Genomic DNA, 14,448 nt, shown 5'->3' with positions numbered 1-14,448 from the left:
TATAAAACTCTCTTTTTTTTTTTTTTTGATAAGTGTATAAAACTCATTTTTCTAGCCTTTTAAGCCAAATTTGTCAATTAATTCACAATATAGGTCCTTCAAACTGCTTTAATCCTTTATTTTATCATTGAATGAGAGTTTCGATTTGACAGCATACCAGTTATGCAATAAACCCGGGATTACTGGAAAAACTAAAGTAAGAAAAGGAGAAAATATAAAAATTGACGACGAAAACAATAGGAAAAAAAATGCCATCACAAAAACTCCATTCAGTCTACACTTGGGAGTACAAATCACTCCTACTCATACCAAGCCGGTAACAGCAATAGGAGGGAAGCCATTTTTCCTCAGTTTTTGTAACGCAAACCAAACCTTAATCATTCTTCCACAACACCAATGGCTATATGTCATCACAAGCTTTTAATAGACATTAACACAAGGGGACAATATTGGAGAGAGATTATGTCCAACCAAACATGCTAAAACAATAAAAAGATGCAAACCTAAACCCAAAATGGCTTTCCACTGCCTATGTATCATCATCAAACCCTGAATAGCAGATAAAACACACTTCACATGGAAACAAGTTAGAACTGACATGAACCATTGCCAGTGCCCCGATGGCAATCTCGGGTCATATGCCAGCACAGCGGCCCTTATCACATGAGGATTAGCTGGCACAGGCAAAAGTTAACATAGCTCCAAAGAGACCCAATTAGATGAGTGTATCATAGTTTACCCCCTTGTTTTAGCCCTCTTCATACCAAGGCTGTTGTGGAAGGGGGACACAGAACCAGATATGTGCGAGCTCTCCTCACGTAGAGTGCCGTTGATCATTGCTAGCTCTCGGAGTTGTTGTTTCTTGAAGAAGTCCTGAGATTCATCCTGGATGTAATAAAAAACAGACAGACAAGGAAGATTGTGAAACATAAATTAAATGGTCTTAAAAAGATGGATAATAGGGGTTGGGGAAGGAAAAGTTACCACAGGCTTGAGCAAATCTTCAATGATCTCACAAGCTTGCAGAAGGCGAGTATCAACTATTTCAACTGGCAGTTCCGCCTCAACGAGAATATGGAGGGGCTCATTCAAATGCTCGTAACCCGGTTTCCCTCTCATCAGCTCTTCCTGTGGAAGAAGATAATCACATTGTCATTATAAAAATAAATAAATAAATAGATTAACAGAAAATATGGTCTTCCATACATCTTATATATGAAGTGCAAATGGCAAACATTTTTTTTCAGTATGGCTATTTCATCATTTTACAAATTAACCAGGACGATATCAAGATATGGCTTAAGGAACTTGCTAAATTTGGAATCCTAAGCTATATAATACTACAAATATGTGCCACTCAAGTGTTCACACTATTTGCAGTGCAACTTTAGCACATTTAGGGACAGCTAAGGCTAATAAGCAGAAAATAACCAAAAGCATTTATTCTCATTATTTGGGTTCTATCATCCATAAAGATAGATGGTGGTGAGAATCTTACCCATATACTCTGTGCTAAAGTTGCTAAAATGGAGAAACACTCTTTGAGTCGCATAATAATGCATACTGATCCAACTAAAATTTACAAGAGCAGCTATGCTTTACGAAGTTGAATAAGAGTAGAATGGCAGAATCAGATTCGTGTTGCTAACACCAACCAGTTGAGAATAAGGCATACATTATGATGATTGCAATGCATATTCACAAGGCACATTACAAAGAAAAAGAGCATCTAAAATGATATGGAATAAATTACATAATCTTAATGATATAATGCATTATGAACAATCCATTGTAGATGTATCAGAAAGCAGCAATCAAAAACTTTACAAAGAAAGGTTAGAAGGCAATAGATGATTGCATGTCAGGCCCAAAACATAGTTACTCATCCGAAGCAATTAGATGGGTGTTACAAGGGCCCATTTATTAGGGGACTTGCGTCCATGGTGAACTAAATTTTGTATTCTCGATAATTGGCTTTTCCCCAATCCATATTTTCAGGAAACGGGTGAGATAACCAACACTTATGTAGAGAAAAAAAAAAAAACCTCCAAGAGTTGTGTTGATCGAAATCTCCACAATGCTCTTGGAGTTCTAGGAGCACTTAAGTTCACTTTCCAATGAAGTTTTTCTTTATTTATAATATACGTGCATATGCACGTCACCGAGTATTTGTTTATTTAATCAAGTATGCATTTATATGCATATAAGCCCAATGGAGAGTGTGCATTTATGTGAACTTGCATGATAGAAATACACAATGAAATGAAGCACTCTTTCAAGGGACATGGAAACTGCATGGCATGGCAAGATAAAAGTTAATACAAAAGCCCTAGCGCAAGTTTTTTAAAAACTACTAAGTGCAAGTGTTTGCGTTTAGAATAGCCTTTGGCATTTCAGCTTGTCTGCATGTATCATGGGTGCACCTTGCAAAGATAAAACCAGAAACACTGATAAAGCAATACAATCATTACCCGAGTGGGATCCTTGATGCTTCCATGCCCTCTAATGAGGACACGACATTCAGTACTTGCCTCCACACGCTTAAGAGAGTTCCCTCTTGGACCAAGGAGGCGCCCGACAAAGTTGAACTGCAATAGTAGGCTGTCAATTAAGAGCATGCATTTTATTGGGAAAGAAAAGATATTTCCATGACTACATCTGGAATTATCACAATGTAGCAAGAAGTTGTTACATACAGTAGGGTATTTATCTACGGGAATGTCCACCCTCATTGTTTTCCTGACAATAAGACCTGATGAGCTACCTTGTGATCCAAGCCAGCTTTGAGCTGGTGAGGGCTGTAACGAGGACCTCTGCAAAATTACAACTCTATACGTCATCAAGCAGATCAAAAAAGAAATTAAGGTGGGGGTAGCAGCTTGGGTGTACCCAAGAGAAAGAATAATACACAGCCAAGAAAAAAAAAATGCCAACATTTTAGAAAAGATTCACAAACAGTGGCCTTTAGCACATTCAATCACGTGGAATTTTGCGTCCTGTACACACTCCAATCAGATGTTTCATCATGGACATAGAACACTGAACTTTTTCAAATGTCACCCACAAGGTTTAGTCATTCCCATAAAGTAGAGCCATGCCTACGAAGGGATTATCCCTGTCTCAGCATCACTGAATGGTAAACTAATCCTTGTCTGACGCTCCTGCATCCATTCTAGCAGGCATCACAACTTCACACCAGAAGAAAGGTTATGAAGATATAGTAGCTTACCCATTTTCTCCTGACAAAATGGAAGGACATAGTCCATTTTCTGATAACATTGGTGCTGGATTCCCAAACTAAATCTACCAGACAGACTGCCAGCCAAAGCAAAAGTGGAAATTAAAAGCACCAATACTCATGTAAGGTTGAGTTTGGTAACATGGTTAGAAAGTCTGTTACTCTTGACTCGGCAAGAGTAGATAAAATCTCAAAAGTGTGTTTCGTTCAGTCATAGTAGTATATATTTTATGAACTTGATTTCAGAGTAAATCACACACTGATCGCCTTTTGTTAGTGGCTTTTGTATTTGTAGAAAGTAGGTTTGTTGTAAACTGATTGTGGGTTCAAAATCTACCCACTACAAAATGATTATTGTTTTGATCGTGGATTCTCAGACCAGCCATTTTCTTCTTTCAAGTACTTTTGTAAACCACATTACCAAACAAACTTTTGTTGACGAAAAGCACTATTGCTAAAGTCACTCTCCCAAACTGCTTCTGCAGAAGTTACTCGAAAGTAGAAAAGAAATAACAAACGCAACCTAAGGCAATTCAAGTTAGCATTGTTTGTAATAAATTAAGTCAGGAATGCTTCTGAAGAGAAGTAAAATTAGATGGAGAAGTTATGTTAATGGTTAGTATCCATACTTCTGATTGAAATGCTGACGCCCATCCACTCATATCAGCTCCTCCATTTGAAAATAATCCTCCAGATGTCAGGGGGCTAGCTTGTTCAAGCCCACTTTGGTCTAAAATTGATGCATTTCGCAATAATGTGGTTACACGCAATATTTCTGCTCCAAAATGTCAATTTCAAGAATAAGATGTACACCAGTTAGCATTAGTTACGAAATTAGTCAGCAGTTACCACAAAATGGACAAGCATGGGTCAATCGAATGGGTTAATTTAAATTCAGCCCCATCCAAGAAAGTTAAATATTTTTTAAAATTTAACCTAGAATAGAAATGAATGTGTGGTTTAGTTCTATTTGATGTTAGCAGGAAAAATTAATAAACAATGTTAATAATTCAAGATAAGTCAACTGAAGATATGTAACATAAATCCACAAACAATAGGAGAATAATGATTAACATAAATTTCTAAATTCCTCTCTATTTATTTCTTTTTTTGCATAATTTCACATTTTTAAACTTTTATACGGACAAGTAAAATGGAAAAATAGGATTCCCATTGCCAACCCCAACAATCAGGATAACAGGGTAAGGCAAAGAGAAGGATGATAATGGACAAGCCTGAGAACTGAAAATTTTTTGGCGCCAAACTTGATTGGTTACCCAAAAAAAAAAACAATTTATTAAATCAGGTCAGGAAGAACTTTTAATATGTATTTAGAAATAGACTTTTCCTTGGCGCTCAATTCAGAGTTTTAAAAAAGAAATGCTAATCTAGTCAAGTAGCAAACCTTGAATTTAAGTCCAGGATCAGAGGACCAGCCTATCGAAGAAATGCTAATCTAGTCAAGTAGCAAACCTTGGTCCATAACTATCCATGCACATAACAATCTGGTTTATGTTGGATTGAAGTTCCTAACAAAAATATCTATCAAACAAACAAAAAAAGTATCAACCCTGACTACTACAATATTTACCTCGATAAAGTCCCATTGGATTTATGTAGTTGTCAGGTTCATTTCATTAACATTCTTGTGGCCCATTAGATTTATGTAGTAGTCGGGTTCATTTTCCTTAACATTTTTGTGGGATGGAAACGCATTGAAATATTAGGCCTTACAAACTGGAATGAAAACACAGTAGGCCACAAACGTAGTTAGCGTTCTCCATACCTTTAAATTTAACATGTAAGAGTCATTATTTTTGACAAATTATCCTGATTACTAGGGTTAGAAACATAAATTCTATTTCGCCATTAACCCTATTATGAACCATATCACTAGTCATAAGGCATATGAAGACAGTTGCAACAGCAGAAGACATGGCTTTAGACATGATTTAACGGAGGAAGAAGGTTTGTTCAATCGACCCCAAATTTTTGGGGTAAGGCTTCGATAATGATGATGAACTGCATTATACAATCAATATGTGTTCGTTCATATTTTTAGTCACCACCCCATCCATATCATTTACAATCTTCCTCCAACAATTTTAGAGCCCTCAATTTGCACCAAACTCTCTCCAATTGTGCAATATTGGTCTTTTCATTCCTCAACCATAGTTCATACTTTTCCTCATTTTATCTACTAGTGGACATATTCCCTCGAGCATTTACTCATTTCCAATATTTTTTTTTCCTAGTTGTATTACTCACCCTTCTTAATATTGTCATTGCTGATAAACTCATTCTATGAACATGTTGTTTCTTAATAGCCCAACAAGCAACTCAATAAGCATGACCAGTCTGATTACGTTTTTAATAAAAAAATTTCCTTCGGTTTGATTGATATATGCCAATCACATAACTAAGAAGATTCTCCTTCAATTTATACATCCATCACTATTTTTAGGAGTCACCTACTAACAAATTTCTCCATTTTATATGAAACTGAATCTAAATAAAGGAAATTACCTCGTAAAGGAACTGGTTGATCATTGATCTTAACTAGTGCTTCATCCTTAGATTTTTTTTTTTTTTTTTACACCAAGTTCTGCATAGTTTATTTTGACCCTAATAAACTTGAAACCCCTAACTCTCTAGTATAGCCTTCCAAGTTCTAGTTTTCAATTTGCTCCATCTCTAATGTCATCTACCAACCCTACACCTTTTTTTATAAGTACCAACACTACATCTATACAAACAATATCCACCAAGGCACTTTCCTTGAATATGAACAGTTATCCATTCATAATCAGTGCAAATTCATTATAACTGGAAACTCCATTGTCTTACTACATACACATCGTCGCAAACTTCAATATACTCACATTTCTTTTACCCGTCATATTAGCTCTTTAAAGACAATCACATGTTTCAACAAACTCCACTAATACAATTTCAGTTAACAAGATGGAGGGTGAAAATTTTGGTTTAAAAAAATCATGTTACACCCTCCATCATCCACAATAACACTTAGTAAAGTGTTCCATGGATGGCCATATATGCCACTAACTCACAAACACATACTAGAAAAATAGAAACATGTTTCGAAACCACTATTGTCCTCTGCAATATCTGAATTATGTGTCCAACTAGCAACAATGAATATAATATAAACAAGAAGTTACATGGAAATAAAACAAATGAAACATACTCTCTACTTCAAGCCATTCAAATGTACATGCATAATTGAAACTGATGAAAAAAAAAAAAACAATACACTTTTTGTTAAAGGTGACATTAATGGAAACAAATTCAAAAGAAGAAAGTGCATGAACCGGCTTTTTCTATCCATGGGCATTGTTTCAGAATGCATCCAACTATATGATTTTGAAACTCACCTTGGTTCAACAACCGATAACTGTGTGGGAGCACTGGCAAAAAAGGACTGAGCTTTTGACGCTCAGCCAACAATTCAGAGAGATACCTGCCCAATAAATACTTGAATCTGTCAAATACACTTGATTACAGAATAATATAGGTTGCAAACAAGTAATAAAATGAACAAAACTTATAAACCTGATAACACTGCAATATGAAAACCTAAATATATGGTTACATTACATATTATTATGTACAGATTTGAGAGAGAGAGAGAGAAAAAAACTAAAAAGAACGGACTAATACATAACTTCTAAATTTAGAGTTTTTTTTTTTTTTTTTGATAATTAAAATGTAATGGCTTAAAATCATCAAAGGCAACAATTGAAAAAAAAATGGCAAATGCTCTTAAATAAATACATTCCCAAAAAGCACAATAATTGATTTTTCTGCAGATTCATTCCATATAACTACTATAACGATGGACAGCGATGATTCTACAACTATCCCATAGAAATTTCAGCTGCAAAGATATTGACAAATGAAAGAAACAGAACAAACAAATCACTTTGCAGTATCAAAATAAAGTAATCCAAAAGAAAACCTAAATTCACTTGTTTCCATGGCATCAGAGCTGAAAAGAGAGTGAATCAACTCAGTATAACCATCTTAACAAACAAAAAATGCGTATTATGTTCCAAAACAACGACAGATCATATCAGGTATGACATGAACCCTAATTTCCGAAAATATCAGTTCAATTCTGACGATCTGATATAAAATCCTTAAAACATGAATATTTCTAGATCAGATCGAATACGTGGACATAAACAGGTCAATTTTCAGCATTTTCCGGGCTTTAATCACAAGCAAAGTACCAAAAACATATCAAAACACCCCCCCCCAAAAAAAATGCAAATTTTAAGCCGATCGATAGTGTAAGAACTAATAATAACCAATAATCAAACAAATTAAACACGAAAAAAGATAGAAAATGAGACCAGAAAAAAAAAAAAACAAAAAGATTTTTCTCTAGATTTACAAGAAAATTAATTACTTTCATCTTGATTTTACACAAAATCAAGGTTTTGGTTTTCCAATCTTACTTCTCTTGCTCGACGAGAGCGTTTGCTGAAGAACGAAAACCAGAGATGTGAGGCGACTGAGGTGTTGTGGATGGAGATGGTGAATAGGCCATGTACCTGCCGGAGGACATGTTTTCCAGCGACAACATGATCAGATCTCGGCCAGATTCCGGCGAAATGGCGTTGAATCCTGGCGAGATCCCGGCCACAACTTGTTGATAGAGAGTCGGTGGAAGGAAATGTTCGTATTTATAAAGGTGAAATTGGTGAGAGAGAGAGAGAGAGAGCTTTTGCTTACTGTCCGAACGACAGCTTTTCTCATTACTCTGCCCGCTACTTTAGTATTTTTGGGTCAGAGCACCGAAAAACTTGATAAACTTCTCTTTATTTTTTTTATGAAATTAAAAAGGGTGATTTAGACATACCCCTTCATGTTCTGGAGACTATTAGAGGTACCCTCCTATATTTTTAAATTGATTACATGCCCTTCGACCTCTATCTTCTCTTATAAATATTAATTAAATGACTTAAATGCCCTCATATTCAACCTCCAGCAAAAGATTTGCTTGATTTTTTTCCCATTTGGGCTATGTCTTCTAAATTTGTTGTAAATTCAATTTGTGGTCATGAATAATCAACCCACAATTAATAGGAAAGGTATAGTAATACAACGAATGATCCATTACCAAATATTGGTTATAATACCAACAAAGAATGCTCTCATGTAATTCCAAACATTCTGAACTCCGCATATTCTTGTATTAAGGACTTCAAGTTCTTCATTATTAATTACAAGTAATTTTTTGTCTACTCAATCCATCAATTTCAATGTCTCATTAACATCTTGTAGGAAATCCTTAATTTTTTTACCCAAAATCCCATCAACTTCAATTTACCCTAAAATTATATCTTGTTCTTGGGATTTGAAGGTTGAAAAATCTCATGGTTTGAGTTTAGGTAAAAGATTTCAACCAAGATGTTGAAATGACTTGTTTTGGAAAAAAGAATGAAGAAGAAGAAGGCGGGGTGGGTAGGCCTGTCAATGGATAGTAGAAATTTGAATTCGAATTCGGATACATTTTAATATTCAATAACATTTCATATGAATTCGGATATCTGTATATCCAATTCGTTTGATTTTATTAATTAAAATATCTAAAATTCTAAACCATAAGTCTTCCATCTTCTCCACTCATTAGAGTCTTCACGAAAGAGGCGAGCATTCGACAATTATAAGAGAGAACTCCCCGTTTCTCTCTCTCTCTCTCTCTCTCTAACTGAAACAAAAAAGAGCTTAAGAAGCTCCATCACAACATATATCCCCATTGAAATCTAAGACATTATTTGAAGCCTATGATAGACCAAATTAAGATGAATAACAAGAAAAAGTTTATTAATAGAGGTTGAAGATGTATGGTTTTAAGAAGAAAATAATAGGGTGTTTTTTTTTTTTTTTTTCATGGATCATTGATAAATGGGTTTGAAAAAAAAAAAAGAGGGTTTCTTGAGGTTGGAAATGAGGGATTTTGAAATTGATTCTATAGATTTGAGAAATAATCAGGAGGTTGAATCCGAATCGAATACAAATTCAGAATTTCTTTTGAATATCCGTCGGATTTGAATTCGAATTCGGATGTATCTATATTCAATCAGATAGGTATCCGTTGACAACCCTAGGGATGGGGGATTGGACAAAGATTGAAGACAAGGACATGTAAATCATTTTCAATAGCCTATTAGAAAATATTGAGATAAGGGGGCATGTCATCCATTTGAAACTATTGAGGATATCTCAAATATTCACCAAAATGTGGAAGGGTAGTCTTAAATCACCCAATTAAAAGCCATACTATAAACATAACCAACAACTAAAGAACAATAAGACCTACTTACCCTTGACTGCCTTTTCAATAAATGTTGCCAATCTCTTTTTCAAAGGTTGTCGGCCGACCCAAGTTTGTATTGAGCTCTGTATGGTCCGATACTATTCGGGCTTAAAAATCCTACTCCATGTCTGGTCTTCTAAAGACTAAATGGGGCTGGGCTAAATCAAAACAGCATATGTCCAAGTTGAGTCTGCGGTTTTTAGGCCTATTATGGATTATTGATGCTTTTTAAATATTATTTTCTAGTATGTATAATAATATCATAAGTTATCAAGTCAGACTAAGCCACTTTACCCGACCTGATAACTAAACAAGCCTAATTGAGAAAAAAAGATTGAAAGGGCAAAGATAATACAATCACAAAAAATATAAGGATTTATGTGATTCAATAGTGTGCCTACGTCCATGAAATAGAACAGGAATAATCACTATTTTTTCATAAGTTTTATACCTCTAGAGATCTCTATTTATAATACTAAGAATTACTAAAACATGTAAATCCTTATGAAAATATTATATGATTGCCTTTTTCATACCCTACCCTCGGTGGGGGCGCTGCCCCCTACGTTCCCACAACTCTGCGTAGCGCAACAAAATACAACACATTTACACAACACTAATGATATTACTCAAACCAGATCCACAATAGATCGGGCCTAAACCCAACCCATTGAGAGCTCTGTTTTTCTTCATCATATGTAGAAAATTGATTTTGTTAATGCCCTTTGCACCATGGTAACCATTTTTATTTTTATTTGAAAAAAAAAATATTGACTATAACAAAAACAATGTCTTATGTCAAAGATTTGGAATTGGCTAAACAAATCTTACTTCTCTGTCCAGAATCAAGTCTTCAAGATTTTGACTATAAGAAAAAATTATTGAGGGAACTTGAATACCATGTTATATGGCAACCAATGATCAATTAATATAATTAGAAGAAAAAAAATCATAAATACCAAATTTTGATGCTCATGTGAATATTTGTAATTGTTTATTAACCAAATAAATGGTCTTTTTCTTTAGCAGTAATCCAAACCTGCATTAGTGCTCATAGCCTTACATGTCTCTTTTATTTTATATTGTTTAATCATTTATTGTACATTTCAAATGAGCAGACATACAGAAGATCATGTCTTTATTCCAAACTATGGGGGAGATCAAAAGTGTTATTAATTTGCACTTACATTTTTTTTAATTTTTTTAATTAAGATTCTTTGTTTTTATCATGTTGTTTGTGGTTGGGTTGGTGGGGTCGTGGTGGGGTTAGAATGTTGTAAAAACACATGGAATAATAGAGATGGGGACACCCAATAGGAATAAAAGGACACAAAGATGACCACTTTGAAGAAATGTTCAAAGTAGTTTTGGAGTGTATGAGGTACTAGAAAGTGTTAAAGCTGAGTTAAAAAAGGGAACGAGTGAAAGATCAACGTTGGCGAGTCCCTATCGGCCAGGGCTGTTGCATGGGAGAAAGATAGTATGGGCTGGAATCCCCAAAATAAATAAAGCAACACATGATGCACTCAAGAATACAAGTTTGGTTGTTGGGAGGTTTTTGGCCCCGTGAGTGATTAAGGAAGAGATATAGAAAACTATAGATTTAAGGGTGATTTAGTCATTTTCCCTAGGTGAGATATAGGATATTAGGATTACGGATTACACTCCTGCAAAATCTTAGTTGGTTAAGCTTTTGGGTGATGATATCAGAGACCTGAGTTTAAATCTCGTTAATGCCAAATTACTGAACTCATTAAAAATAAGTTTATTGATCTAAAAAGAAAAAAAAGCAAGATTTGGTTTACCCTTTCATGGAAAGTCAATATTATTTTTGTTGATGATTTAATGGTGATATTTAAAAAAAATGATTTAATAATTTAAGTTTTTGAAAGAAAAAAAAAAATCAAAATTTCACTCTTAAATCATCAACTGTTCAACGAATAGTAAAGTTGACTTTAGATTACGGGAGGTAAACCTAATATTGCATTTTGTTGAGGGTAAAGCAAATATATATCACCAAATCTGCATAGGGGTATTATTAAGATACCTTTTATTAAGGCTATGATTGGATTGAGAGAAGTGGAGAGAAGAGAAACTCATAAGGCTGTGTTTGGATTGTCGGTTGGGACAATTTTGAAATTTTAAAATACTTTAAAAATAGATTAAGGGTAGAGTTGAAATTATAAAATATTTTAAATGAGTTTATCTCCTTTTCTCTCCTCTTCTCTCCACTTTTGGAGCGAAAGAAAACTCACCTTTTTTTTAACTCTAATTTTTTTCTCTTCTCTCCCCACTTGACAAACGAAACAAGAGAAATGGAGATAAACACATTTATTTTCTTGATCTTTCTCTTCTCTTCTCTTCTCTCCATTTCTCTCAATCAAACACAATCGAAAGGATTTTAATTTCAATAAATGGTATGGATGAGGTTAAAGGTGGGAGAAAATTCTTAGGAATTCTAAATATAAATGGGTACCTACTAAACCTATGTTTTTCTTCCCACTTTAGCTGTAGTTTGAGACTAGAAAAGTCCCCAAACCAAATTATTGTTTTATTGTGAAAAATAATTAGTGGGAGCGGTCAAGAGTCAAGACGTTGAACGATGATTAAGCTTTGTGATCATATGTGTGGATCAATTTTATACATTAGTGTTTCATTTGATTTGTGTGTGCGTCAAGGATCCACATATATTGATTTTTGTGGTTGACAATCATTTCTTGCTTGTCCGACCTAATGTTTTTCACATGAAAAAGGCTGAAATGGTTAGACTGAATCGAGATCTATAGTGGAAAAAGTAAAAGAGTATAATAGTTGGTTGTCATGCCTGATACATGAAGATCATTAATGAATGTGCTCTCTTTTTTCTTACTTTTTTTCTTTTCTTTTTAATAATCGATTGAACGGGTTCAATTCATCGTTAAGTTGATCCGTCTATCTGTTATAAAATTGAACGTAAATAATAAAAATAAAAAGGAGAGTACAGAGGAGTTTTATTTTTATTTCTATTTTATTTTATTTTCAATAATTTTTAGTTTTATAGGGATCTTGTATGTATTAAGTTGGTGAAGCTTTGTGTCTTTATTTCTCTGTCTTATGCTTTTATGTTTTGGATCATTGTATTGGTTGTATGTGTTTTTTCCTCCTTTCCGACTCTTGTAGGTTTTCTTGGACTCTTTTCTTTTGGTAGTATATTTCTATATTTGACTATAAAAAATGAAAACAAACTTATTTTACATTGACTTGAAAATCTAAGTATTAAATATTGTATTTTAATTTTAGAATAATAAATAATTTGGACAATGGTTGGATGATGATGGAGACATTACCATGATTTATAGTTCATTTGTTTGAAGTGTCCATTCCCTTAATTAATTAGGTTGATCTAAACATACCCCTTCATGTTTTGGTGAATTTTTTAAATACCCCCAATGTTTTCAAAATGATGACAGACATCCCTTGACCTTATTCTACTCTAAAATATTTACAAGAGTATCTATAACCACTTTCTAAAACCAGTCATCGTCAACCTCTAGGACAAATTGAATTTCTCCCATCGTCAACCTTAAGATTTTATCTCTTATGATGTTCATGCTCAAGACAATGTAGGAACTTTTAGAAGTAAAAGACCATATTTTTTTTCTTTTGTAGAAAAAATAATTTTTTTCTATAAGATTATGGATTGAAGGGAAAGGTTGGATAGGTAAGAAATAGTTTATCATTGAAATTCAAGAGCTTGGAGATAGATTTTCAGAAGAAAAATCTAGGGTTTTTTTGTCACTGATTGGAGATAAGGGCATTTAGCACATATTGTGTCAGTCTTCAAGTGTTGAATAAGGTCAAAGGGTGTATGTCATTAGTGTAAATAGTCTACCATGTCATCACTTGAGCATACGAAGAAAAGTGCATTTAACTAACATTATTAATTATTCATGTGTTTGTCTCAACGATAGCTATGTTTCCATCTTTCCAATTTTCGATCTGAGATCTGTAACATGCCAAAATGTAGCGATTACTAAGTAGGACCCTGTTTTTTGAAGAAAGATGATATATTCAAATAGTCATATCTCATCACTTGTCTATGAGATTGACTTATACCATACATTATGCGTCTGCATCGACGATTCTTACATTTCCCATGAACAAAGATTTTCAATCCAGATTAGATAACATACCCAAAAATAACAAAAAATGGCATACTCCGCATGAGTACCTTTTCTCGTCGAAAACTTGAAAAGGGTGATGGTTTATTGAAATGGTCATATTTTCTTGCTCGTTCACTTAATATTTAATTGTTGCTTATCTTGGTCAAAATTAGGATTCTAACCCTAAATTCAACTACAAAATCATCACGTTGCGTGCCATTTTAAGTTTGTTGATTATTATACTTAGCAACCTAATTGTATAAAAATAAAATTTCAACACTTAAACAACCTTGAGTGGTGCACCACAACAAATTATAATGGGTGCTTAAAGACTGGCCTTTCTAAGGTCCAAGAGTTGGTATTTAAAGGATGAATTTTGTCCAATTCATTTTAAGATGTTGCTTGCAACAATACTTTTAAGTTCGATAATGGTGTTTAAATTCTCATATAAGGGCCAATGACTTATAACTCAATAGTTCAAGGAATGTAAAGAACTTAAATGTGGTTACTTCTTGGTGCAACCATTCTTGGGATTAGTTTTAATGAGATGATGTAGATGCTTGATTTTGAAAGCAATTCTTCATAATGGATTTGATACTTTAATTGAGAGAGTTATTTGTTCATTTAGGGGAAAAAAAGAGTAAATTCAGCTGTCAATCAATGAAATCGACTTTTGTTCAAAAGATTAAAATCTAATATTGTGGTAGTTGAGCTTTGACATC

The 14,448-nt window shown here is 33.9% G+C and overlaps 1 protein-coding gene across 1 annotated transcript; it reads right to left on the bottom strand.

Moving 5' to 3' along the window:
- Window positions 1-237: 237 nt before the first annotated feature.
- Window positions 238-8,058, bottom strand: LOC147411822 (KH domain-containing protein At5g56140-like). The gene is made up of 7 exons (XM_086452794.1): window positions 7,720-8,058; window positions 6,634-6,719; window positions 3,868-4,013; window positions 2,697-2,813; window positions 2,472-2,588; window positions 985-1,128; window positions 238-885 (listed from the first exon to the last, which is right to left on the bottom strand). The coding sequence occupies exons 1-7, from the start codon at window positions 7,845-7,847 to the stop codon at window positions 736-738; spliced, it is 888 nt and encodes a 295-aa protein (XP_086308920.1). The 5' UTR covers window positions 7,848-8,058; the 3' UTR covers window positions 238-735.
- Window positions 8,059-14,448: the final 6,390 nt, after the last annotated feature.

The sequence above is a fragment of the Akebia trifoliata genome, chromosome 1 (genome assembly GCF_017979445.1).
Source record: "Akebia trifoliata isolate Shusen 1 chromosome 1, ASM1797944v1, whole genome shotgun sequence".
Taxonomy (NCBI): domain Eukaryota; kingdom Viridiplantae; phylum Streptophyta; class Magnoliopsida; order Ranunculales; family Lardizabalaceae; genus Akebia; species Akebia trifoliata.
The sequence above is the reverse complement of the archived record's forward strand: the minus strand, read 5'-3'. Positions and strand labels throughout refer to the sequence as shown.

Bases quoted from the DNA above. Each gene is read 5' to 3' on its own strand.
- LOC147411822 (XM_086452794.1), bottom strand. From the start codon at position 7,847: ATGTTGTCGCTGGAAAACATGTCCTCCGGCAGGTACATGGCCTATTCA. The intron at 6,720-7,719 runs GTAAGATTGGAA...TTTATTGGGCAG, and splicing joins GCTCTCGTCGAGCAAGAGAA to GTATCTCTCTGAATTGTTGG. The intron at 2,814-3,867 runs GTATGGATACTA...GTAATTTTGCAG, and splicing joins CGTCAGCATTTCAATCAGAA to AGGTCCTCGTTACAGCCCTC.